The sequence below is a fragment of the Drosophila subobscura genome, chromosome U (genome assembly GCF_008121235.1).
Source record: "Drosophila subobscura isolate 14011-0131.10 chromosome U, UCBerk_Dsub_1.0, whole genome shotgun sequence".
NCBI lineage: Eukaryota > Metazoa > Arthropoda > Insecta > Diptera > Drosophilidae > Drosophila > Drosophila subobscura.
Window position 1 is genome coordinate 3,470,064 of NC_048534.1, and position 26,430 is coordinate 3,496,493.

Below are 26,430 nucleotides of genomic sequence, written 5' to 3' on the forward strand. Positions count from 1 at the left end.
CCAGCGCCCGATTGAGAGTTGGAAAAATCAAAGGAAAGCCAAACAAATATGCCAGAAAGAGCGCGAGAGAGAGAAAACATCTCTTCTGCAGGGAAAACAAACAGTTTTCCATGGGTAACGGGGAGGGTAAAACTTTCGACGGTGGATAAAATGCAAAACTACAAAGTGAAAAGTAAACAACGCAAGCGGACGGCGAACGGCGGACGACTGGTGGCGTGGGTGTGCGGTGCGGCGGGCAGGGAAAGACTCCCAGCAATTGTTGCTGCTGTTGGCGCAAAGTTTTTGCACAAAATAAATTGCGCAAAATTTAATTAACTGCCACTTGAGTGCATGGGTTGGAAATTGGGCGGGGTGGGGAGGATCCTCCAGGGGGGAGGGAGTTCTGCTCTGCTGTTCTGTCCGCTGCAGCCAGCCGCGTGCGAGTGTGTGTGCGATAATCATAATTCACCGCTCCCTCTCTTGGGAGGGTGGCTGCGTGTAAAACACAAACAAAATGTTGGCAGAAAACACCGCGAAACTTTATGAAAATTGAAAATTGCACAATTTTACAGTTCAATGCTGCTGCAGCGGTTAGGGGGCACCCATAAGCCATGGAAAATTGCTAACAAACATTACACGGTATACACTTTCACATGCAGAAGATAACTTGATGAAGCGGTTAGAAAATACAAACAGAGGAGGGTGTGTGTGGGATTTCCCCCTGAAGGGATTAGTCAAGTTAATTAAGCGCTAAACCACAGGGAGAACACAGGCAGAGGAGCGACTCAAATAGGAGTACCAGAAACGTGGCTTGTGCCTAAGAAATAGTGCCTTAGAAGTGAGTGTAACTGACAGATAGGGTAAACAGTAAGAATAGGTCTTGCATTTGATAACTTTAGCGTCAATGCCCGAAGGGCATACTAAAAAAACGCATAGGAAGTCAAGAGGTCATTCCTAGATATTTTCTAAGAGTATCTGCCATTTCACCAATAAGCACTGCACTTTTTGAGCTATAAAGAGGAGCCCACAAAGGAAACAGCCAGCAGCAGCGGCGCGCTGTAGCGGGAAAAAAGTTGTTTTTCGAGCGACCGAAACAGCGAGCGAGCGAAACAAAAACGCGCCAGAAACGCGCTTAATGACGCGTATCTGCTGGCGCTCATAAACAACAAAAGCAACAAGGCGTACTTTATGGGCAGGACGCCCCCTTCCTGCTCCAGCTCTTAGCCAAGAACGAACGAACTTTTGGCCATGGTTCGTTGATGCTGAAAGTAAACGGTGGTCCGGCAAAGGGATACCCCCCCTTCACGATCTCCGTAACCCGATTGTGTTAACAAATTACGCACGCATTTTAATTGCCCATTCGAAATGGGGTGTGTGTGTGCGGGGGCAGGGATGTGGGGTGTATCTCACGGATGCAATTAAAAAAGTAGCCGTCGGACCACACAACCACCGGCACCAAAGCGAATGAGCTGTGTGGAAAAGGAGCTCTCTCCAGTTCCGCTGACGTGACAAACATCTAACATGCAACATTAAACATTCAAATAGCCGATAGATACAGATGTTCGATGGTGTAAATGGGAAATTCGGTTAGAGAGGAGTGCGTGAGGGGCCGGGAGATGTAAATAACAATTGGAAATTATACAAAAATTAGGTAATGACACAATTATCGTTGCGATAGAGTTGCATCACAGGCAACATCCTCGGGCCATGGGGTTTGAAAAAGTACAGCCATGACCCGAGGAAGTTTGCTGTGAGAGAACTGTAGCTTGGAAATGATTAAAGAACAAACACAAATTTACCAAAATAAAACAATAATTTAAGCATAATTAAAGGCTCTCAAACACTTGTCACGCTGCCATCCCTAGACCCATGTGCAGCGGCCACTGATAGATATGGTAATAAATTAACATAATTTACAACCACGGGAGTATCTTAAATGCATGTCACCACGAACCACCAGCCAACCACCAGCCCCACATTGCGAGCAAGCGCATTCACTTTTACGCCGCTCTATCGCCCGAAACATAAATCCACTCCGAATGAGGGAAACCAAAACATGTTCGATGTCTCCTCTGGGCTCTAATCGTCGCCAAGTTATCAGAAAAGTTCGTGGACGAGACAGAGACTTTTTAATTTATCGCCAGAGAGTGGCTTTAGCTTTCGGCTTTGTTGGTGGGTGCTAAGCTATTAATTGTTATTTAATTTTTGTTTTCCAAGCGGCGACACGGCCTGTCACATGACTGCATCGTGGCGAATCTTATCGGATGCCAGCGATCATCGACAGTGTTGCAGCTGCACCCTGAAGGCAAAAGCAATGCCTGAAGCCCCATAGCCCCACAGCGTGCAGAGCCTGCAGCCTGGGCCAGCTAAATTTATAGATCACTCGATCTATTGGCAATGGAAAAAATGTACAAAAATGTTCATATATTGCTGAAAAAATGCAGTCATGTTTTTATGGCCAAAGCGCTAAAATGCCAAATGTTGTCGCTAGTCGAGAGAGAGAGAGATAGGCTCACTTTAAGGCCATGGTTTTATGCACTTTATGAGCGGGTTAGAGAAGTTTATGGGGAATTTATGGGGTCTGAAAAACTTAAAATATGATGATGAAAGTTTTTCCTCTTCATATATAATTTATTAAAAAATCAATCGATCAAAATCCGACCATCCCTGCGATGATTTAATCAAAAAAAAAAAATATACATAAATATACATATATTTATAATTTATTTAAATAATTTCTATAGTTTATTTTATTTATTTGGCGGGGAAAATATATTTCAGATTTCTGTCTAGAATCTTTCCTTATTTTCCTTCTCCTACTCCTACAAAAAGTACATTCCCCCATTCGTTCAGAGGCCTGACGTGCTCTGCATTTCATCAATTTTCCAACAGCCTCCGAATACAACAAAATAAATGCCCCACAAGTTGTTGCTGCGGCATGGAAGCGGACGGACGGACGCCTTAAGTGCCGCTAGTAACTACAACTTCACCTACATAAACCGTTGCGATCCACTTCGCTGGCGGCTGGCTGCTGGCGGTGGCATGCGGCAGCTGGGAGTTTAGTGTCGCATTTACTTTTGATTGCCATCGAGTGGTGGTGCCACCGGCACATGGAGATTTCCATGCAGCAGCAGCTCCAAATTACATGCATTGCTGCTGCGGTTTTGGTGTTTGGTTTATCGTGTGTTGCTGGCCACTGTTTTCGGGCCAAGACAACATCTAAAACCAATCCATATCAGGTTTTACCTCAGCACAGCGTTGTGTGTGTGGGACTGTGAGATATTTTTTGAGGTGCTAGAAAGTAAAAGTGAGCCACGCATTGTGGGATATTGTGTAAATCGATGCATAAGCCACCCAGCAATTAGTTTGGGAATGTGGCTTTGGAGAGAGTCGGCGGAGAGTCGCTGTTCGGGTGGGTTGATGATTTCCATAAACTGTACAGAGGTAAATACAGAGATTAGCGGAATATACGCTGATGGCAAACAATTGGATAATGGAAAACTTAGATAATGGGAAATGGCTATATAAATATTAGCTCGTAATATAATTGATGGGGATAATCAGTTTACTTACTATTAAATCATTTTCTTACATTTAGTGCAAAACTTGGATTTTCAAACGATTTCGAACTAGACCGTCGATAAAGCAGAGAATTGGCAAAAATTGCGGACGCGGTCTTCTTTGAATTTGAGTGCAATCTATTCTCACTCTCACTGCCTTTGAAATCGCTTGTCACTCAAATCTTCTTCCACTCTCACTTCCATTCTCTCCCGACATTGCCATCGCTTGTCAATGTGAATGTCTTCGTGGGAGAGCAGAGCATGGAATTAGCAAACAGTTATGCTATCATTAACCCATTCTCTCAATCACCAGTTTAACAGAAGAGTTGAGGAAAGCATTAGGGCAGTTGTTTTTACAGTACAGTAAATGATCTGAGCACAATGCTTGCCGAAACTGCGTATTCTCTGCCGTTCTCACTCTCTTTCTCTCTGACCGGCACTGACCGCAGATTTGTGAATGAGTCTGTTATTTCTTTGAATTTCTGACAATTGTCACCCTTTCGAGGTCCACCGCTCTCTCCTTCATGGATTCTATTTCTGTGGATCGTTTATCTGCCTGTGGTTGCTATAGCAACTGTTTCTTTCCCTTTGGATTCTGATGCCTCTATAGAAGCTATTGCTCTGCTATTGCATTTGCTGTTGTTTGCTGCACCTCTCACCTGATTGTCTAACACAAAACACTTTTCTATTCGGTCTATAAACCATTCCAAAACGAATTCCCTCCGGCCGGCTCTCCCTCTGTCAGGCATTCAATTTTTCAACCACTGTATTGCATCCACACCTACTTAACCCATCCATTCTCTCCATAGGCATCCCCCACGACTGCATTCACACACGCATGTTTCCCAATCAGATCAGATCGGAGCAGAGCAGAGCCAGAGCAGCCCCAGACACCACTTGACCTCCAATTGTTGACTGTCGCACATTTATCAAGCGAACCCGCAGACCCAGAGAGACGGAAAGAGGGTGTCTGTAGGACTTACCTGATCTCCGGGCCACTTTTCAACGCATATTTCAGACAATTTATATGACCATTTAAACGGACCGAGCTTTAACATTATCAATACATGCACATAAATACAGGCATGGCTTGTAGAGCTGTTGGAGCTGGTTGGACCGTGGTGTAGCATCGGAGAGTGGCATGGAGTAATTTTTTGTTTGGTCGCCGCAAACCATTTTCGAGCAACATTTCAACGCGCCTACGGTCAAATGATAAATGGCAGACGCATGCAGATATTTACGCATTTAAATAAATACAGATACTTACATTCGTACACTCGCATTCACATTCGCATATTGGAATAAGCAGCTGAACCCATAAGACAGAAGGCAGACCAGACCAACATCAACATGGTTTTCATTCAGCTTCCATTCATTTCCTGCTACCGTCGTGGCCTGGTTTTACCCTCACTCTCTCGAACACAAAAAAGACGAGATGATTGGCTTTGTTATAGAGTTCGCTGCAAAGGGAGTTCGTTCTCTGTGTGCTCCAGTTTTTTTATGTTTCATTTCAAAAGGCAGTCTGCTTTTCGTGGAAATAATTTAACCAATCTTCTTATGTGAAACGTATGCCCCTCCACAAAAGAAACAAATAAATCATCGCTGCAGAATTTGAGCAAATGAGTTGAGAAAGAACGTCAAAACATAGAAAAAGAGGTTCCAAACACCCACCCCCGCAAATTTACACGCAGGGCAAAATAATGAGATCAATGCACAGCCAGAGAGAAAGAGAACGAAGACGAGCGTGGAAGACGAAGCGAAGTTTCGGCAAGCTATCCGAACAGATCATTTACAATACTGCTTAAAGACATGTCCCAAAACCATTCTCTACTGTTCTGTTTAACAATTGATTGAGATCATCGGTGAATGATAGCTTTGCTCTTGCAAATTCCATGCTCCGCTCTCACACGCAGAAATTATAATTGACCGACTGCAATGTCGGGAGAACAATTGAGTGACCATTTAGGTAAATGAGCGTTTTTTCGTCTCGCGCCATTCGGAAAAAAATGTTGCTGTGCATCGGAAGGTCACGCGAGTGTTAATCAAGAAAACTGTTTAAAAAATTAGACATATGCAATAAAAATTTCACCAAAAATGAGAAACAGTATTCCTCTATTGGTGCTCGTGCTTAACAAAAGAAAGTTCCGGTTTTCTTAGCGTTTTCGCGCGTAAGTAGTATTCATTTCGTACGTTGTCGCGTACTTGTCGCACACATTTCGCGATCTCGTTTTGCCAATACTTTCGTTTTCAGCTGTATTGTGGGTGTCTGCACACTCTTCGCACTCATTTTGCTAGGTCGTGGATGTGTGGAAATGACTTTTCCGTGCGCAGGCATGTTGTTTTTCATTCATATTATTCGTCATACATCTTAGCTATGCAAAATATCGAATTTAAAGCGTATTTCCCTATTCGATGCATGTAAATATATTTTTTGCCATTTCTTTGGTGGCTCGAAAACAAGTTGGTGGCTAACGAGCCAGCGTCTCCAAGATACAACAACAGCAAAACAAACTCTCTGGCCAACAAGATAATTTGTTATGCTCGGCAGACGAATATAAAATAACAACAAAACCAGTGGAATCCATTGGAGGAGCGACCAGCTGTGATGGACGGGACCACACATGGACACGTGAGGCGGCTGTTGGGAGCCCCAGCCAGTCCGGCCAGTCCGGCCAATCAGCAATGGTAATGAGGAGAGCACCAAAGCAGAGAACAGTTGAGGGGCAGCCAGGCAGCAGCGGAAGAGGCAGGGCAGCCAAGACGCAGTCATCTATCAAAAGAGCCGCTGAGCTGCTGCTGCCTTCGATTTTGTATATCCATGTACACACAGCCAAACGAACGTATCTATCTATCTGTATCTGTATCTGTATCTGAGAGTCAGAGCCACCCATTTGTGTATTACCTTATGCCCAGTCTGAGCCATTCTGAGCCATTCCGGCCATCATTTTTCCACCGCCCCACCTCCAAAGTTTATGCCTAACCTCATGTTTATTAATGACGTCCGAAGGAGGAGTAGGAGTAGGAGGTGGAGTGGGATCTGGGATCTGGGCTTAGAATTCGATGAGGGATCCTTGGCGCTTTGCGTAAATTTTCCCGTAATTGGTTGTGGTTGAGTGCGTGCCGGGGCCGTAACCTGGCCGGTAACCCCAGCAGCTCCTCCCCTCCCTCCACCAGTTATTAGTTACGGTTTTGTGTTATTGGTAAATACTTGAACAGGAGACGCTGGCCAAGACCCAGGAGCAGCAGAACTAGATCCACAACCAGCACCCAAACCCGAATGAGGGCCCAGGAACCATGACTAGGGGTCAGACCCTCATTCCCTTTTGCGGTTGATTGATTTCCATGTTGATTGCTGAATGCAAATGCATATTCCCTGCGTGTGTGCCGCCTCGACTATTTAGTGCAATTCAGAATTAAGTGCATCGGGGATGTTGCTGCCGTGGCTGCCTGCCCCAAACTGTTGCATCGTTGCATGTGTGCAATGATGCATGGACTTTGGGAAGTTTACTCCTGAGCGGGTCCCGATCCCATCGCTCTGGCTCTGGCTCAGGCTCTGGCTCCTGCCTTCTACCTCATGCGATCCATTCGTCCGTGAACCATACACAGAATTTTGGTTCCACATTTGTTCTCCCTCTTTCTCTCTCTCTCTCTCTCTCTCTGTTCCGATTGGCGGCGATTGGCTTTGTTACACAATTCGGAATTGTGCAGAAATGTTGTATACAAAATACACTCGTATTTTCCATAATATTTCTTTGTATCGCTTATTTGTACCTTTTTCATTCTCTTTCTTGTTTTCTTGTTGTGTGCCTCGAAAAATGCATAAATTGTATTTCATGGGAAATGAACATATGGAATTTTTCCACATCGTTTCGGGTAGGGGGCGGAATCGAAAAATGTTTTGTAAACATTTTTTATTTGACAAAAAAACTTTGTAGGTTATATTTGAAAATGTGCAAAACTGTGAATATGAATATTTAATGCACAAAACGGAATTTGTATTCGATTTCATGATGCGCTTTGAATAAACATGAATAATTATACAAGTTTTTCTTTTTTATTTTTCGTTTAAACAATTGGATACAAATAAACCAATGGAACCAAGGGCAGGGTCTTACTCTTTAAATGTTTTAATCTGTGGTACATATATTAAATGGAGAACATTTCAATGGGATTCTAGAAATTGGTATGGCGTTTTATTAGAGGACAGCATTATAAAGAAGATTTGCTGGAAATGTTACTCAGATGTTTACAATTAAATAGGTTCTTTTTAAATCCCATAAATGTACTAATTTTACTATTTCTAGTAGAAATTTCTTCTGTTTCTTAGAGAAAAAGCTCTTTGTAGATGACTAACCAAACAATACAAGAGGCAACAATAAGAATTGCAACATAAACTTCAATAACTTTATTTACCCACACAATTTCACAAGAGAAATCTATTATTTAATCAAAATGTTGATAAAATATGCACATGCATAAGAAAAATACACAACCTACAACACCTTTCTCCATTCGATTACTTACCAATTTCCAATGCTGCCACGCCTCCAGATGGGGCACCGCCAACAGCTGGTGCCACTGCTGCTGCTGCTCCTTCCGTGGCAGTGGCAATTGCCACTGTTTGTGCGCTCAATAAAATCAAAGTCAGTGTCAGCCAACATAAAGTTTTATTGTTATTAACACCATGACGCTTAATGTGGCAATAACTTTTTAAATAATTTGTTGCAAAATGCCGGGACTCGCACCCGTGCCAGGAGCAGCTGAAGCCGTTGTATCGGTGTCCAGGTCCAGGTCCATGTCGAGGTCCTTTCTTCGTTCCTTCTTGTGAATGAATTGAATTCAATTGTTGTAATTTTATTGCTGGCATTTTGATTTTCGTTTGCGTTTATTTCTCTCTGTTTTTCTATCGTTCCTTTTCGGTTCCTCGTTCCTTCTTGCCTTTTGAGTAATGCCTCACGTATTGCTGCTACATTTTAACCTCTGCCAAATAAAATAAAAGAAAAAAAGAACAGGGAAATTAAGAAAAATTGTCAAGGGATTTTTGCAACACAGAATTATTCGCTTGTAGCCCCTTAATTGGCGGCATGGCTTTAAGAATGTCGCGAGACCGACCCTCAGAGGAGTAGGAATTGGTCTCGTCTCGACTCGACTCGACTCGTCTCTCGCTCTCCCTCCCTAAATACATCATTGTCAGCAAATTAATGTGACGTGACCTTGCAAACTGTCGCGTTTTTGTCACATGACAGCAAAGTCATGGCAGGCGGAGGGCACTCTGCTGCCTGTCACAGTCCTATGGTGTTGGGGGTAGGATAGGGAGCCGCTCTATAGTCCCCGTCACGATTTTCCAGAGCTGAGCAAGCAGAAATTTATGTAAAATGTCAGAGACATACGACACACAGCGCTGCTAAATTTCCCACTCCCACTCCCGCTCCCCTTCCCATTCCCATTGCTGGCACCTCCCTCGGCGACATGCCAAAACGTGTCAAAATACGAAAATATAAACAGCGCGAAAAACGCTGAACGCAAGTGCTGCAGAGAGCAGGAGATTTCGGGGAAGACTTAGGGGTGGTCTAGGGGCTGTTTCAAGGGAGGACTGCGGCGAGAGTTTTAGGGGGAGTGTCGGGTTGATGTTGCCCTTTTTTGGCAGCCGGAAATGCGACAACGACCAAGCCCGAGGGCGGACCTCTGCTCTGACATTTAAACAATATTCAAAACTTAAAGGAAAAATCCACAAGCAAACAGAAAAATACAACAACAGTTCAAACTTTAAACTAACAGTTTTTCAAAGCTAGATTTATGACTCGTGAAGAGTGTAGGAGAGTGTACATACAAGTGCCCTGCAGGAGAGTGCACAGCTGGCTGAACATGGGTGGTAAATGGGTGAAAGTTTGACTTGTAGAAAATGAGAATTTACCTGATTGATGAATGGATTTGAATACTCACAAGTTGAGTTTGCGGAATTTCACAGTGCAAAAGAAGGGGTGGAGAGTGGGAATTTAAGGAATGCAAGAGGGGAATTTTGCAGTGGGGAAAGAAGGAACTTAAGAAATGATTGCTTAACATTTGAGAATGTATCTGTGATCTATGGTTGGAAAACTTCACTAAGTGGGGAGTGGTTAATGGTCATTTTAAGCACAGTTTTTATTGATGAAAATACATTTATGGAACTTAATGATTTATTTATGTATTTATATATTTATGTCTCTTTTTTAACTTTTACTACCCGAAAAGGTCTAGAGATCTAAACTAGGAACAAAGAATCACAGAATGAGAAAGCTCTTAAAATGAGTTCGTAGAATTAATAGCACTCCCACACACCAATAAAACCCCCTCCTAACACCATCTGCCATCTCCCAGAAGTTCCTTCACTTCCCCCAATCCCCTGGATAGTTTTCATCTGCTAAATAGTGTCTCTCCTGAGAGAAAGAGGAAAAGATCAAAGGACTTCCCCCAACAACAAATACAAGGCAACATTTTCACAGGCATTTTGCCGATGCAAAAATTTACTCGAGCAATTAATAAGAATGTGAACAGAAAACAACAGAAAAGAAAAAAGGAAAAACCAAACGACAAACGAAGTGGAGACGATGGAGAGGTGCAGTCGCAGTGGTGCTGGTGGGGACAGTGTCAGGCTCTCTTCTGTTCTGTGTTCTGTGTTCTGTGCTGTGGCGCCCACACTTCCTTTCATATGCGAAATGGCGAAATTGTACGCCAACTTCACAGTGGAAGTGGCAGCAAAGTTGCAAATGTGCCGCATTTTACCCCTAGAGTTTTCCATCTGTAGTTGTTGTTGTCACCATTATAAATGTTGTTGCTGCTGCTGCTGCAGTTATTGCTGCTGCTGTTGTTGTCGTCGGCAAAAGTCGCCAAAAATAAAAGGCATTCAAATTTGTGTAGCAACAACAATCCGCACACTGGAAAACACTTGAATTCACTGAAGAGAGAGAAACAGAATGGCAGTGAAGTGGGTGCACTGCGCGAAAACAGAAAGCTTTTAAATGGATTTGAAGATTTTTGTGGTTGATGAGATAGAAGGGAGCTTCCCAAATGCATTTTGGTCGCTGCTAACAATATTTATCTCACTTTTATATAAGGCCCTTCCTATATTTTCCAGTGCAGAAATAGAAGTACTCCCATAGTAGTCGCGCATAGTTTTTATGGGCCTTATGGTTGGGCCACCTTTTTATACCACAGCAGTGCAACGGAGTTGCAATGAGGCAAGAGCAGCTGGTGGGGAGTCTGGCTGTCCGGAGTTGCAGTTGCATTTGCAGATGGAAATGGAAATGAAGCCACAGTCGGTGTCTATGTCTGTGTCTGTCTGTTTCTGTGTCTATGGCCTATGGCCTATGGGGTCTGGCGAGAACATTTTACTTTTTATCCAGTAGCCGGTGCCGGTGACGCCTCCACCGCCAGACAGAATGCAAATTTTGTATGTGACGAAAGCAATGGAAAAACAGATGCGTGAACTTGTAAGTGAAATGTGCGAGAGGATTGTGACGGGGCATAGTTGGAAAGAGGGCGTCCTCAATGGCCTAATCGATTCGATTCAAATGCAAAAGCGTTTGATGGCTCGATTCATGGCTGATAAAAATTACAATCTTGCAAATTTATTGATTCACTCGATTCATGCCACCATAAAAGAGTTGTTCAAGTGAATGCTGAAGCGAATTAAAGTCCATTTGTGTGTGATTATATTGTCATTTGCCAAAGATTTATAAACCCATTCATAAGCCATTCACAAACCATTTATAACTCATTCAACTCCAACCACAAAGTACTGCCAACAAAATTAATTTTATTTTAAAAGTATCTCTCGCTCGTACTCCGCCCACTTTTTTCATTATATTTAACAAATAAATTGCCATCATCCAACATTTTATTCACTCTTCTTTCCACTGCCCTTCATCTCTCCTTTGCTCTTCCTCATTTCTCTATCTCTCGGTGGAACGGGCAAGTACTTCTCTTTCCCACATAAAATATCCATAACATTAACCACAATTGCCATGAAATTTCATACCAAAATTGCAGCAAAAAAGAAGATTGCGCCATCTCTCTCTCTCTCTCTCTCTCTCTCTGCTCCTTCTCCACTCTCCACTCTCCTCTCCCTTCCTTGTCCTGTCACTTCTGTTGTCCAAAAACGCCCACAAAGCCAAAATTAAAAAATGGTTTAAAAAATATTTTTCTATTAATTTTTCCAAGCTGTCCTTTTTGCTGCTGCTGCCGCCAGAGCGGCGTTGGCGTTGGCAACATGTGTTGCATGTGGCAACTGAATGCCAGCAGCAACAGCAACGTTGCAAATAAAAAAGAAGAAAGCCCCAAATGAAATGGCAAAAGTAAAATAAGAAATAAAAGGCAAGAAGGAAAGGCTTGGACTTGGAGGGGTAGATGTTTTAGGATACCCTGGAGTGTAGATAGATATAAGGATATAAACTTAAATAATATTTAATGGCAATTTAAATTAAAACCCCAAAGATAAAATCGCTGAATCTAATCAATTGTCCAACAATTATTTTCTGATCATCGTTTCTGAACTCGAGGTGTAAAATGGAAGAAGAAAAACTATAGACTTACTTTACACAAACAATTTGTACTCCCAAGATATTTCCGCGAGGGCATTTGTAGGACCTTTGTAGAACTTTAAATATTCCCCATAGGAATCTCTTATTTTTAAAGCATTTGCAAAATCATCAGTCCCCTTTTCTATGGCATAAAGCAGTTAACACACTCCCTGTCGAGCGAGAGAGAGGGAGAGAGAGGGAGAGAGAGAGTCTGTAATAATTTTTGGCGTTGGGTCTTGAAGTGCAAATAAAATGCAACTTTTTAGTGACTCAGTTGGTGGCAGCAACAGCTACAACCACACAGCAGTGGCAACATGCAACAAAAGTCGGCAGTTGGAAATTTTTTTTTTAGTTTGGCTGAGTGCGAAAATAATACGAACAAAACGGTGCCTGGCTGTAACGAGGGGCTAGAGGATGAGTGGGGCACATGGAGGAGTGTTGCTGAATGGGGGGGACCGTTGCGGCATAGAAAACCAAATGAATGACATGCCACAGCGTCGTCGTCGTCGTCGTCGTCGTCGTAGCTGCAGCTATGCCTTTGTCTGGTGTGTGGCAGACGACTTGTGGTCCATTCTGCGTTACCCCAACGTCTGCTGCTGCTCCCGTCTGCGTCTGCGTCGGCGTCTGCGTCTGTGGCACTGGCTTCAATTAATTTCCAGCTTCGGTTATTGTTTGCGGGTGTTAATGGCTTCCCCCGCAAACTCCTTGTTATCAATGGACTGGGTACAGATACAGATGAGGGCAGATGATGCAGAAAAGGAGGCATCTGGCTGTTGCTGCTGTTGACATTGCCGGAAGATTGCTGCAGGTATTTTATTTCCTCTAACGAGGGTCATCTATTGGGGCTATGGATGCTGCAGCTTCTTGCAACCAAACAAATATCTTTTCTTAGAGCAAAAGATTCTGTATTCTTAGGATCTTCTTTCTGGAGGGACTTCGTATTCGAAGGTTATATTTCCTGATGCTAATGGACTATTTTCCTGTTGAATTTTCCATCAGAACTCCTTCATATAGAATAAAACCATCGCACTCATTTTCGGCAAAAAAAGGTCTTTCCGTGGGAAAGTTCGCTGCGGCAAAATTCAGAATTCTTTTGAGAGATTTTTGTCATCTCAGAGGCCAGTCTTCCTGGTTTGTATCTATTCTTCTGATATTTATTCAGCCTCATTCCTAAATGAAATCTTTCATCCAATATTACCCTTTAAAGTCCACTTACAAATCCCCCATGGACTTTTTAGTTTCACTTAAACATCTCTCCTGGTCTATCCACACATTTCGTGCCTAATCATCAACTGCAATTTTCTCATTCTCTGCCAAAGAACACCCTGCACAGACACAGGCAGAGAGAGAAAACATAGAAATATAGTCGCAAAAAACGCAAGTCCTGGGAGCTTCGCTTCGCCACGCCATTTACATGGTCATAAAATATAATGCAGACTGCAGAGCAGAAGAGAAGTGGGGGCAGGCGCAGTAACAGAGGGACCCGCCAACTTTCGCTTTAGGAAAACGAGAATATTCCCAGAGCCATAATTCTTTTACGTCTCCGTTGCGACGCCGCATAATTGCAGCGTAATTTCTGCGCATTTAATTTCAATGTCTGGGCAGGCGGCAGCGCAACCTTAACCTTAGACAAAAGTAGGGGAATAAAAACAAAACAGAAGTCCCACACAACAGCAGCAAAAGCAGAACGTAAGGACCAACAAAAAGCGGAAATGCAGAAAGCACAGAGTCGACCGAGACTTGAAGGCGTGAAAAATATATCGTTGGCATTGGCATTGCATGTGACGATTATTTCGGTGTTTTCTTTTTGGGACCCCAGCGACCCCTGGAGGTGGTTTTTTCCTGCATGCAATTAGCAAAAACAAAGTAAAGAGAAGAATGACAAAACATACGAACACGCACGCGCTTTGTGCACAAAAATTTGCAAATACAACACTTTGCACTTTTCGACGTGTCGTTGTACCTCCTCTGCACCTTGCATCCTGCCGGCTTTGACCATGAATTGTTTATGGACAGTGGAATGGAAGTTAATTTCATTTCGGTACGACATGGCAGATTGCCTTCGGATTTTCGTGGATTTTGAGATGCATCCAAGCAAAACTCCAACTTTGCCTCCAATAAAAAGCGATTAAAACCCATTTACAGATCATCGATATACGTTTCAGTCGCAGCACAGGCAACATACAGCCATCGAACTCTAGCTTAAGACTCGAGCAAAGAGCATTTCAAATTCGTTTTAATTCAACTCTTAAACTTCTTTCAATTTGTATTTTGGGCATTTGTTGAACTTGATCCTCCTCCACCTCTCTGCCGTTCAGCCTCTTGTCGTCAGCCGCAGTAGAATTTCTATGATTAAGTGTTTTTCGTGTTGCAAAAAAAGAATATTAAAAATATTACAAAAAAAAAACAGAATGAAGAAGTCTGCGAAAAAATGGTTTTTCTATTGTTATGCGGTCGCTACGCCGAGCAGCAGTCACTAAAAAGTGCAAAAAGAATAAAAGTTTATTACGTTTTTTTTTGTTCACAGCCATTGGGTGGGTGGAAAATTTATGCTCCGACATTGAATAGAATGCGAGAGTTGGTATGGAGGTAGCTACTGTCGGCAAGTGGCAAACGAAGGCCAAGGGCAACGCCATTCTTGGCCCTGGCCAACACGCGTCGGTCTGTGCTCTAAAATATGGAATATTTTTGCAAAAGGCAGCAAGCGAAAGGCATTGAACTTTTTAGCGATGCTTCATGTAATTTTTGTGGCTTGAATGATGCCGGGAAAATGTTGCATGAAATGCACGGAAAATCCAAGACCGCTATTTGATATTTTAATTTTCTGCAGTTTAAAACATCTCTTAGTACATTGAATTAAAATTTTCTTGCACTTCAAGTCTTCCCTTCAGAAAGTTTTCCCAATTTCACACACCAAACTTTCCTCTATGACCTTTACCCCTTTTTCGAGATAGAATTCCTATCTCTGGCCAGAGATCATATCCGCAACGCAACGATTTCCATGCTCTGCAAGAGACCTGCGCAAGAGTCGTAAAAGGCACACACAAAAACCTTTGGCCCTAACAGTCGTAAAAGGCAAATGAGCTGCGCAGCGGATGAGCTTCGAAGAGCTGTCAAAATGGCCCAAAGAAGGCGGAACGAGACGCACCTCCTCCTCGAACACACGCCCACACAGAGACGGGGCACGCACCAGCAACAGAAAACAAGAAAAACACATGTCCATGGTGGAAAACTCTTCCTGCCTTATGGAGTAGGTGGAGCTCCTCTGTCTGTCTGTTTGACTGTCTAGTTGTGCTTCCCATGGAAAGAAAAGGAGAGGAAAGGAAAAGAAAAGGCCAAGTGCCAGTCGAAATTAAAATAAAAATGCACAAATATGAATGATGAAGACATGAAGGAGGGTTGGGTTCCCTTTCCACTCTTCCTTATGGCTAGACTAGATCTAGGTAGAGTGAGAATGAAATGCACTGAACTGCATCTAAAAGTATTTTTCGATGCCCAGCATGAATGAGAATGAATTCTCTCGTGCGGTTCGTAACTTTAACCGACCGACCAGCTGGTCGTCATAATATTTTGAAATCAAAGAACTGCGCCATAAACTTGAATGCTAAATGGAGTTTCATTCGCAGGCAGAGATGAAATCCAATGGGAGGGACGGACAGAGTGGGAAAATAGAGAGTGGGAGAGATACAGAGACTGGGTGAGATCTCGCAGATAGAGTGGGAGCTGTAGTATCTCAGAGATACAGCTTGAATCCAAGACGCAGGCGAAGGTGGCAAAACATTTTTGTACAGCCAAAAAGCTGGCGTTGACACTCCCCACACCCAACGTCGTCTCCCCCCGCGATTGTCTTTACGTTTGTCTCTGCCATTTAATGGGTTTTCTTCTTTTGGGGGGACACGGACACGCCCCAACTCTGTGGGGCAGTTGCTTGTGCTGTTGTTGTTATGGTAACACGCCTATCTAATCATTTTGGTGTTGACACTTGACACTCGTGAAAATAAAAGGAGACGGAAATTGCAATGTCTTTCTCTTGACTGGGGCCTTCCCTTCCTCCATACATACGACATAGAAGACCTGATTTAAATTTCATGCCACACTTGCTGCCACAAACGACTTGTTGAACGCAATGTCTCTGTAATTTCAGTATTTTCAGAGGCGTTTTTATACCCGGTACTCGAAGAGTAAATAGGGTATATTTTATTTGTGCGCAAAGTGAATGTATGTAACGCACAGAAGGAAACGTCTCCGACCCCATAAAGTATATATATTCTTGATCAGCATCAATAGCCGAGTCGATTGAGCCATGTCTGTCTGTCCGTCCGTCCGTCCGTCCGTCCGTCCGTCCGTCCGTCCGTCCGTCCGTCTGTCCGTCTTGTTTGTCGGCTAGTTCTCAGAGACTATAAGAGCTAGAGCCACCAAATTTTGGCACCAGACTGCTGTATGCTCACACTGAAACCAGTGTATTTAAAAAATGAGCCACGCCCCCTTCCGCCTCCGCAAAAGGGCGAAAACCTCCCAAATCTACAATTATGAAGATAGCAGAAAACTAAAAACGCCATTCCGTAGGGAATATCTATCTGACCATATCTATCAGATCACCAAATTGGGATACGATTGGATCATTATTTTAGCCACAATGAAGAAATTAAGTAGCAGTGGCCAAACCCACCCCGTTCCGCAGCTTATATTTAGTTTTGCACATTCTCTCATTCACACTCTGCTTCGCGCAGTGGCAGAGGCCTCTGCCTCCGAGTAGTGTTGTTGATGTAGATGACAGATGAAGAAAAAATTCAAAATTTGACAAATAACCGCGAATGTACAGATGTACTTAGTACTGAGTGCCAGGTATAAAAGTTGTGACGCGTAGAAGCGTCTCACACGTCTCTTCTCGTTAAAGATGGTTTTGTTTTTTCGGGAGGAGCATTGATAAATTGAAGGAAACATCTTGATTGAGGGAAAGGAAATGTTTAACCTAATGATGGAAAAATGTCGCAAATTCCAAGAGCAAAATGTGTGGATCATTGATATTTTTACTGGAAAATTAACACCTATAAATGAAATAAAATAAATTCCATTATCTCGAGTCCCCAAACCCACAATTCCCTCCCCTCAAAGAGTGATTTGTGGCACTTAAATGTTGTCCGTTTCCACACGATCTTTGACCGTCGCGGATAATAAATTATGAAACTTTCCATAAAAGACAAAAAAACAAGAAAGAATAATCATCTGCCATAAGTAGGCGTTGAGGCGTGGCATGCAAAACAATGTCGACAGAGCGCGCGAGCGCAAATGGTGCATGAAATAAAAATCAATAAGAGAAAAGCCAAAAAAGGCAGCGAGAGCGACAGAGACAGACAGAGTGGGAGGGGGGAAAGGGGAGAAAAACGGGAGAGTAAGAAAAATGCCAGCTCAGGCAATTTTTGTGGTCGGTTCATTTCACAGCCGTCCGACCGTCTGTGCGTCTGTACGTCCATTACCCGGGAAAACACGCTTATTTAAGCAATAATTTCCTTTAGCTCTCACTCGCTCATCCCTCCCACTCAGCCTCCTCTTTTACTTTTTCTTGTTGGCTTTTCCTACTCCTTGGACTTTTCCTTTCGGCTTTTCTTTCAGCATGGCCTTTGCCTTTGGCTTTTCTTCGCCGCTGCCTCACTGCCTTTTCGTTTCTTTTTGTTTTTTTGATTAATGGTCGTGTTCATAAAGTGACACATTGAAAATTGGAAACCAAATCAAGCACAAAAAGCAACAGCAAACGCATGAAATCAGCAAAAAAAAACCCAAAAAAAAGCAAGAAAATAGTAAGGTATCGAGATGCTTTGTACCCTGGTGGAAGGATTTCGCGTTTTTATGGGAATTATTAAAAGACAGATACTGATAGATTAAGTACTTTTCAATTTTTATTTTTTTAAGTTTTATCCCAGGAAAATTCTTTGGTCCTCTTCTGTTTTTTCAAGAGATCGGGCATGGTAGATCAGCTTAGGAGAAACACACATTTTATTCACTGATGAGCGTCACTTTCGGATGAGCGTTTATCGCTGCAATTGATTTCCATCACAGGCAACATCCTCGGGCCATGGGGTTTTTCAAGAGTACAGCAATGACCCGAGGAAGTTTGCTGCGATAAAAATCCTCTCTTCATTCAACTTTTTAGAATAAAAAACTATTTTTTAATCTTTCAGATTCTTCTTGCAAGTTCTCTTCCATTTCCACGGTTATTTCTTCTCTTAAAGCAAAGCCCTTGCCGACCCCAATTATTTCTGGCAATCATTTCGAGGGTATCAAAAGTAGAAATAAATAAATAATACAATCTTGAAGAGGGTGTGAGGAAGGGCAGTGGAAGGGCAGGGACTAAGGAAATTGCTGCTAAAAGTGTAAAAAGTTGAGCCTCGAGGCCTAAAGGTCGTCAAAGTGAAAAATTCGATAAATGAAAATGGACAAGACCGACAGAGAGAGGGAGTGAGCCTCAGAGGGAGCGCAGAGTGCGGCGGAGGAGGCGGCGCACGAATTGAAACGGAAATCCTTATTGAACTAGAGTGAGAGATGGCTGGACGGGGGAACGGAGGTGGGGACTCCTAGGGCCAGTGACAGGGACTGTGGCGAGGATAAGGAGTCGGCTCCTGATTCTGCTGCTGCGTTGGCAAACCGGAAAAGCATGCTGCCGAAAATTTGTGCTGCTGAGTGGCAATGGGGAGTGCTCCTCCCTGGCCACCCCCTTAGCATGCTTTGAGTGTACACTGAGAGAAAGCGCAGATGGACTACGAATAAGAAATAAGAATAAGAATGAATTTTTATGGCTTTCGCTCAGTGTAACTCTGAGGGCTGCTGTCCAGCAGCGGATGCGAAATGGCAGCGCGACACACACGAGAGGAATGGCAGCGGCACCAGCAGCGGCAGAGCGCAGGAAATGGCTGGCAATGCCTTTTTGCGATGAGGGAGCTGAGAAGGAAGTAGAAGATGGCAGCAGGATGTTGGTAGGGGAAGGAATAGCAACGGGAATTAGGAGCCCCCAAAAGCAGCGAAGGAAGCGGCAAATGTCAAGATGCCAGAAGCCAGCGCCCCAAATGTGCCACTCCGCGGCTGCCTCCGCCGCCGCTCCGAGAGTTTGGGGAATTTTAAATGATAATGATGGACGGGCGGACTATGCATGTGGGGCCCCCAGGGGAGAAGCTTAACGAATGAGTGCGAATTTCCAGGAGTACGCATGTACAGCTGTGAAAAAAATAATAGCACCACCACCACAAGCAATTTTCAAATAGTTGCCCAACTCACATTTTTAGCTTTAAGGAAACTTTAAGCCCATTTTTAAAAAGGGGAGACTCTTAAAAATCTGGGAACAACAAAAAAAATCACCTTTTTTGTAAGGCTTTTAAGTTATTTAAGGAACTTTAGAGAAACTCGTAAAATTAGGCGAAAAAAATAATAGCACCACTTTTGAAAAATGGATTTAAAATTTAAAAAATGACCAACAAGTAATGAATTTCTTAGTTAACACTTTTGAACTATTAATTCTAAATCAATATTTATCATTCAAGATTTAGTTCAGTGTCCTATTTTGGCAACATCAGCTGCGCAGCGTCTTGGCATTAAATCCACTAAGTCCTGGCATAGCTTTTGGGGAGCTTTGGACCAGGACTCTTAAATTTGTTCTCAAAGTGATCCGACAGTGGTTGGTTTGGAATCAGCAACTGCCTTCTGGACGTCGGACCACAGATTTTCGATCGGTTTTATGTCAGGCGACTGTGCAGGCCACTTTAACACGTTCAGTGTTGGCCCCGAACCATTCCTTTGCTTTCATGCTGGGGCTATTTTCCGTTTGAAAGACCCATACGAGTGGAATTTCGTATTCTGCAAAAGGGTAGCATTACTGTCTCCATGAAATTCAAGGACACGTGCTGATCCATGATGGTTTATAGTCAATGTATTGGCCCTACTTCATAGTAAGAGAAGCAGGCCCATACCATTAAATTCAACCTTTTATTTTGAATGGTTTTCTTTGGTGTACTGGTGTTCCTTGAACGTCTTAAGTATGATCGAGATCCCTTTTCAGTAAATAAAACACTTTTTACTCATCTGACATTAAAATTTATGCTCCATTATAGGGATGTCCAATTGGCATGCTCCCTTGCAAACATCATGAGCTTAGTAATTTGTCTGGCGTTTAAAAGTGCGATTTTTTTTGGGCAGCAGGCTTTTAGGCTATGTTGTCTAAGATATTTCCATACTTTCTAGCCCGTCGCTTTTATTTTAAGCTATTTTTTTAAGCTCAATAGCAGGCTTGAAGGGAACCTTCTTGCTCTCGCGAATCAGCCTTTTGACCCTAAAAGGGGTCATAGATCGTTTTCATCCACGTGTTTTACACTTTTCTTCATAGTTTAAGGCGTTTTTAATAATTTTATTAAAACTGCCTACCAATTGACCAAATTCTCTGTAAGTTTTTATGTCAAACATAAAATTTTTGCAAGGGTCGCGCTTTTTCGCATTTCAGAGCTTTCCACGTATTATTGTAATGATTATTATTAGCTTTTATGATAGAAACAATGAAATATTAGTTAAAACTAATAAATACGTGGTTTATACAAAGTCAATTCCGCGAAATTACGGATATTCACTTAAAATAGTGCTAACGGTGCTATTATTTTTTTCGCCATATTCGTGGTATTTTTTCTTAAAGTTCAAAAAAAAAATATAAAGACAGAATTTTGAAGAAAGGCAACACTTTGTTTGTTAATGGAGAATACTTAACTATATGAAAAAACTAAAAATTTAAAAAAATCGCAACAGTAATTGCTTTTTTTTTGTCTAAGAACAAAATGTGTTGTAGTGGTGCTATTATTTTTTTCGCAACTGTATGTACCCTAGGAAGGGATTAAGGCATACCTGAAGATGAGAAGAAAACCTTTGAAGTTGCAGGAATGTTGAGAATATGAGATCGTTAATGGGGCGTTAAATGGTGAGAAGTGAGAAAGGGAAGGCGTAGAGAGATATTAGTGGAGAAAGGAATACGAATAAAGTAGGGGAAGGAAGGGTCAAGGTAATCCGAAGATCGGAGAAAATCATAGAATTCATTTGTACTAAATTAGTTTTAGATTAAAGCTGGGCATTAATTGATTTCTTTGGTTAATTAATATACTATAATAATACTACATTATATATTATGATTTTGTAATATTTTAAGTAGATTAAAGGATAAAAGGAACGCTTTAGGTTTAGGATTTATTAATAGTTGCGACACGACCAGAGAAAGTTTGCTGCCTTTGAACTCAATATTAGGAATTGGTAGGGAAATATCATTATTTATCGATTTCAGTTATCAATTCCTGAATTTTTATTATTATTATTTCATTAATTTATGTTATTATTCTACCATTTGTCATTTAATACTTTAAGCATTTCTCAGCCTCTTTTTATTAAATATTTTCTCTTCTTGGCATTTTGTCCACTTTTTTTAAAGGGAAAAAAAACCCTCTAGGATTCATCTGCCATCGAAACTATTCGTTAACCGTGTAATGGCCAACAATCTCTCAGCCCCACTTGATTTGCCCCAGTTAACCCATCAATTGGTTGCATGGCCCCCATCATGACGTCAGTGAGGCGTAGCGCCGCTTGAGACTCAACAGATTGAGACTAGGCACATTTTGAACATCGTTCCGTCGCTCTGCCTGCATCTGCTGGCATTGGAGCATTCGGAAGATTAACACGTTCCTCTGGATACTGCAACGGGGATGAATCGGGGGATGGTGCACACTATTGGGCTGGCCCGAAAGCCACAACAACTTTAATTAAGCCTTGGTCTCTGGGTGGACTCTGGCCGAGAGTTCTTCCAACCATTCAAATCACACAAAAACAGGCTAACTCTTCAATGTGCCACAGAGAGAAAGAGAATGAGAGAGATGCATTGAATGAACTGAGGGTCGGTCGTCCTGTATGTCCCGTCTGTCCTGTCTGTCCTAACTGCCAATTTACGTAAAAATGCTGTGGAACCGAATGCAAATTTAGGCCAAAGACCTGTGCAGGTGCTGTGCCGTATGTTGCTGATTTTTCATTTATATCTCCTCAAAAAAGGGAACACAAGTCTGCACCACCTCTTCACCCGAATCTCTGGCAGTGCCATGCCTACTTCTCCTCCTCCTCTGAGAGTGCCTGCCTGCTCCTCCTCTGCCTCTCTGGACTCTGCTTTGGAGCCTCTGAAGCTCTGTATCTCTTTGGAGCGCAGGTGGACAGATGGACCCGTAGTTTTAAGCATAACGAATTGGATTGTCATGGCAATCGATAGATACGATGTTTGCACACACACACACACACACACAGAGAGGGGGGCAGAAAATGGCACCACGTCCCAGGCAGTAGTGTCCTAATGTAGGCTAAGTGGCCGGACATGTGCATATGGCGACGTGTAGACTTGGGGTGGAATGGCATAAAGGTGAAACGATAAGCGAAACTGTTACTTCGGACATCACACAGACTCTGAAACACTGATTAGAGTGGGGAGGGGGCGGGTAGTATAGAGGATTTGTATGAAGAGAGTAAAGCTACGACACGATGTGTGGGCTTAGAAAAACAGGGTAGACAGGGAAATGATAAAATAATTGAGTAATTAGAATGTGACGTATTTAATTTACGATTTTAAATTAATTTGTATAGAATTTTTAAGTTGGGTTTTCTGATATTTGTTGGACTCTTTTTCTCGAGAATTTTTAAAACTGTTTTCTGATTTTTAAGAATGATTTTTAGGCTTCTACTTCTCTTTTTGAACATTTTTGTACTTACTGGTATTTACAAAAATATTTGTGAATTTTAGTATATTTTATTATTTTCCTCTTCTTGTATCTTAGATTATTTTTTAAAGAATTCGATCGGCTAATTCGTTAATACTCGCTTTTTTTATTCTATTTTTTTAGTGCGCTCCAATACCTTTTTCAATAAATACTCTGGAATTTGGAAATTATAATTTTGCATTAATTATTTTATGAATTCTTTGCTGGCATAAATTTCTCGCGGTGAGTTTTAATTCTTACATATGTATCCTTTTCCTAACTTTTCCTTACCATCTTAATACTTAAGACCATACAAATACCTTTCACTTCACCATCAAAATGAGAGAACCTCTAGAAACCTATCGAATGATAGAAACAAAATAATGAAAGTATCGCTCTTCCGCACAGGGCCCCTTGGTCAATATTAGATGACAGCTTTCGAAAAGCGTTCTCCAGGCGTGCAGGCTGGTGACCAAAAAAAGGAAAATCTGAGGAAAAAAGAGACCAACATGGCTCAACCTATTCAGGCAGCCTCTTACAAAATCCCACTCCCTTGTAGACCCTGACCGTTCGCACTACTAGCAGACCCTTATCTCCATTGCTCAACCCATGGCCCCCTAAACTGAGGAGGGGAACTTCTCACCAGCAAGCTCTTGCCTCTATCGAAAGGCTCACTCCTCCATTGCTGCTCCCTCCTGCCCGCCCCTTTTGCCAAATAGAATTTAAATCTGTTAAATCCTCGTACATGACAGTTTTCTGTGTGTTGAATTTTTGGTATGTCGTCTTCCTGTTGCTATTTGCCATTGCCTTTGCTGGTTCCTTTGCTGTTGCCATTGCTGTTGCCTTTGCCTTTGCCTTTGGTTCCTATCTGCTCCCTCTCTCTTATTTATTTTTTACTTATGGCTAAGCTCTGCCCCGTTCCGACTCATGTAATGCGGGATTTCATCTCTCTGGATCTAGTTTCTCTCCGTGTAATGTGTGTGTGGAATGGAGAGTGTTCTGTGGATGGATGCTGCTTGAGGTGATTTTGATTGAGTGCGATTTGTACTTTGCGTTTCGCCTACGTGTTTCGGTTTTTTAAATAATATTTACCTCTCGTGTGTGTTTGTGTGTGTGGAGAGGACTTTTGTTGTCTTTGGTTTCTGATTGCACAAGGATATGAAAGAAAGTGGCTGGGTGGCTGGACTCTTACTTTCAATTCGATACGATTCGATTCGATTGTAACGGATATATAACATTTCGATATTGTTTGCTCTGTTTTCTGCCAATTTTATATTTCAGTTTCCTGGTAACAGCCTTTGGGGGCGGCTTACATATTTACTTGGCAGGAAATGTGTTTTATTTCGGGTACATTCAGTTGCCACGAAGGGCGAGAGTGGGGGCAGACTTGTAGGCAGACATTTTGGGGCTTGAAATGATCGAAAAACTTTATGTTTTTCAAACAGAATTTATTTTAAATGGAAGTTTATTACAGAAATATTGTTGAGCGGAGACTGAAAATATGAAGCTGGAGATTTTTCGTCCAGTTTAAGTTTAAATCCAGAAATGTTCTTTTTTGTTGGGTTTTACCCATTACAACTCTTATATAAAAGTCGTCCCAAGCATCTTTAATCTACCACCAGCCGAAATAAGGCCTCTAAAAAGAATCTTCAAATCAAAAAACTAAAACCAGGTCAGAGCCCACACCTTTCTCTAAAATTCCACAAGAGGAAACAGTACTAAAAATTGTATCTCAAGTTCAATAAAACCACGATGGGGCGGGGTTAATGTACTGCAAATTATCCGATCTGCAGAACCTGTGTACACAGATCATAAATAAAGTATCCGCGCCATAAACTAAACACATTAGAGCACACGCAAGAGCTGTAGCTAGGGGCTGTGTATCTGTGAGCAATCTGTAAGTACTTATTGCTAAATCGATCTTGAAAGAGCCCTGGACAGAGAACAGACATTAAGTTGGTCAAAGAGTGAGATTTAACGAGTGCCATAAAAAGGCGAAAGGCGGCGAAACAATGCTGCGAATTGGAAATTGATTTACGAGGCGATATATCTGCGCTCGTACGAATACAAAATATACAGTTAAATAGATCAACTGTGAAATTAAAACTCGTGACGCATTGCGAGGCATGCCACAAGAAGGGCTTGAAGATGGGTTTAGCTTCGCTGTGCTGCTATAAAAGTCACCAGAATCTAAGGTTTGAGGCACAGTCAATCACTGAAGCTAGCAACGAAGAGAACCATGAGAATCCTAAGCATTTTTGCAGTATTTGCAGCTTTTGTGGCTTTAAGTGCAGCTGAACATGGCTCTGGGTCGAAGAATCGAAGGGACAATGGTAAGGTATCTTTAAACACATTATGAAGAAGCCTATTCTGAACCTTTTTCTGCTCCCTTAAGCCCTTGAAAAGATTATGCCACGTCTTCTGTGGAATCTACGACGTGGAGACAACAACCAGGAGAGCCACAGGCAGCAGCAACCCATCATCATTGTGCAGCAACCTTCGTCGAACTCGGAGTCGGACCGACACCATCATCATCCGCATCATCCCCATTATCCCTATTATCCATACTATCCACCACCACCACAGACTCGTCCACCGCAGCCACAGTTCCCCGGAATGGAGTATCTGGGTAGTGGAAGTGGCGGACCCACCTTCTTGATTGTCAACCCGAACAACATGCAGGGCATCTACCTGCCCAGCGCCGCCAACAGCTCCAACAGCACGAGTGCCAGGAGGAGCGCCTTTGTCCCCTCGATTGGTGATCTTTTGCAGGGTCTGAGCTTCAACGATCTGGTTGATGGAAGTCTCTTCGAAGACGACTCTGAGGTGGTCGATGCTGCCGAGGAGGGGAATGTGGAGGGCGCTGCTTTTGAGAATGAGCGTCCAGCTGGATCAGCGGCTGTCGTCCAGGAGGATGGAGATGGCGATGTACTCAGCGTGGACGAAATCGATGCCTTGGATCGTCAGAACAATCGTGGCCTGAACCCTAAGCTTCTGTTCTCCATGCTCATGCAGGATAAACGTCGCAGGCGCATCCAGGAAGTTCTGGCCGGCATTTACTTGAAGAACACTCATCTGAATAGAAAGTGAGTCGTCGAGTGAATCGAACAAATTGAAATATTTTTGCGAGGCAGAGAATAAACAGAGCGAAAAGAAGGAGAATAAAAAAACCTTCGCCCCAAAACAAACACACAAAAAGTTTCCTCCTTTCTCTTCATTATGGGGCCTGCACTTTATCATAGTTCCCTGGAGAAATCTAAGCTGAAACTATCCTGCGGAAGGACCTGCTTCTGCTGCTCCTGCTGCTCCGGCGCCTTGTCTCAGCAGTTTTCTGGCTCTTTGTTTGCTTCTGTTGCTGCAACCATTTTCCCGTGGATTGTTACGACTTTCAGGAGTTTCGGACTAGCACTAAAATAATCTGCAACTGCAGTTGAAATATTTATTTGCAATTCCCCAAACTAACGTGTGCTACAATTCTCTGGAAAGAGGAGCATAAAAAAGGGAATTGTTGCCACCGCACGACAGGTGGAAGAAGGAAGCAGCAGGAAGGAAGGGGGCTATATGGCTGTGTGGCAGGCA

At 42.6% G+C, this 26,430-nt stretch overlaps 2 protein-coding genes across 2 annotated transcripts in view; one reads left to right on the plus strand and one right to left on the minus strand.

Annotated features, from left to right (window-relative positions):
• The window catches only part of LOC117902351 (discoidin domain-containing receptor 2), a 148,500-nt gene that overhangs the window by 102,234 nt on the left and 19,836 nt on the right, over nucleotides 1–26,430 (minus strand). Inside the window, exon 2 of the mRNA XM_034813662.1 lies at nucleotides 8,064–8,519. Coding sequence (XP_034669553.1) covers nucleotides 8,064–8,406 — 343 coding nt within the window. The 5' untranslated portion in view covers nucleotides 8,407–8,519. The remainder of the gene's footprint in view (nucleotides 1–8,063; nucleotides 8,520–26,430) is intronic.
• LOC117902357 lies at nucleotides 25,091–25,992 on the plus strand. Its single transcript, XM_034813669.1, has 2 exons — nucleotides 25,091–25,184; nucleotides 25,247–25,992. The coding sequence occupies exons 1-2, from the start codon at nucleotides 25,091–25,093 to the stop codon at nucleotides 25,939–25,941; spliced, it is 789 nt and encodes a 262-aa protein (XP_034669560.1). The 3' UTR covers nucleotides 25,942–25,992.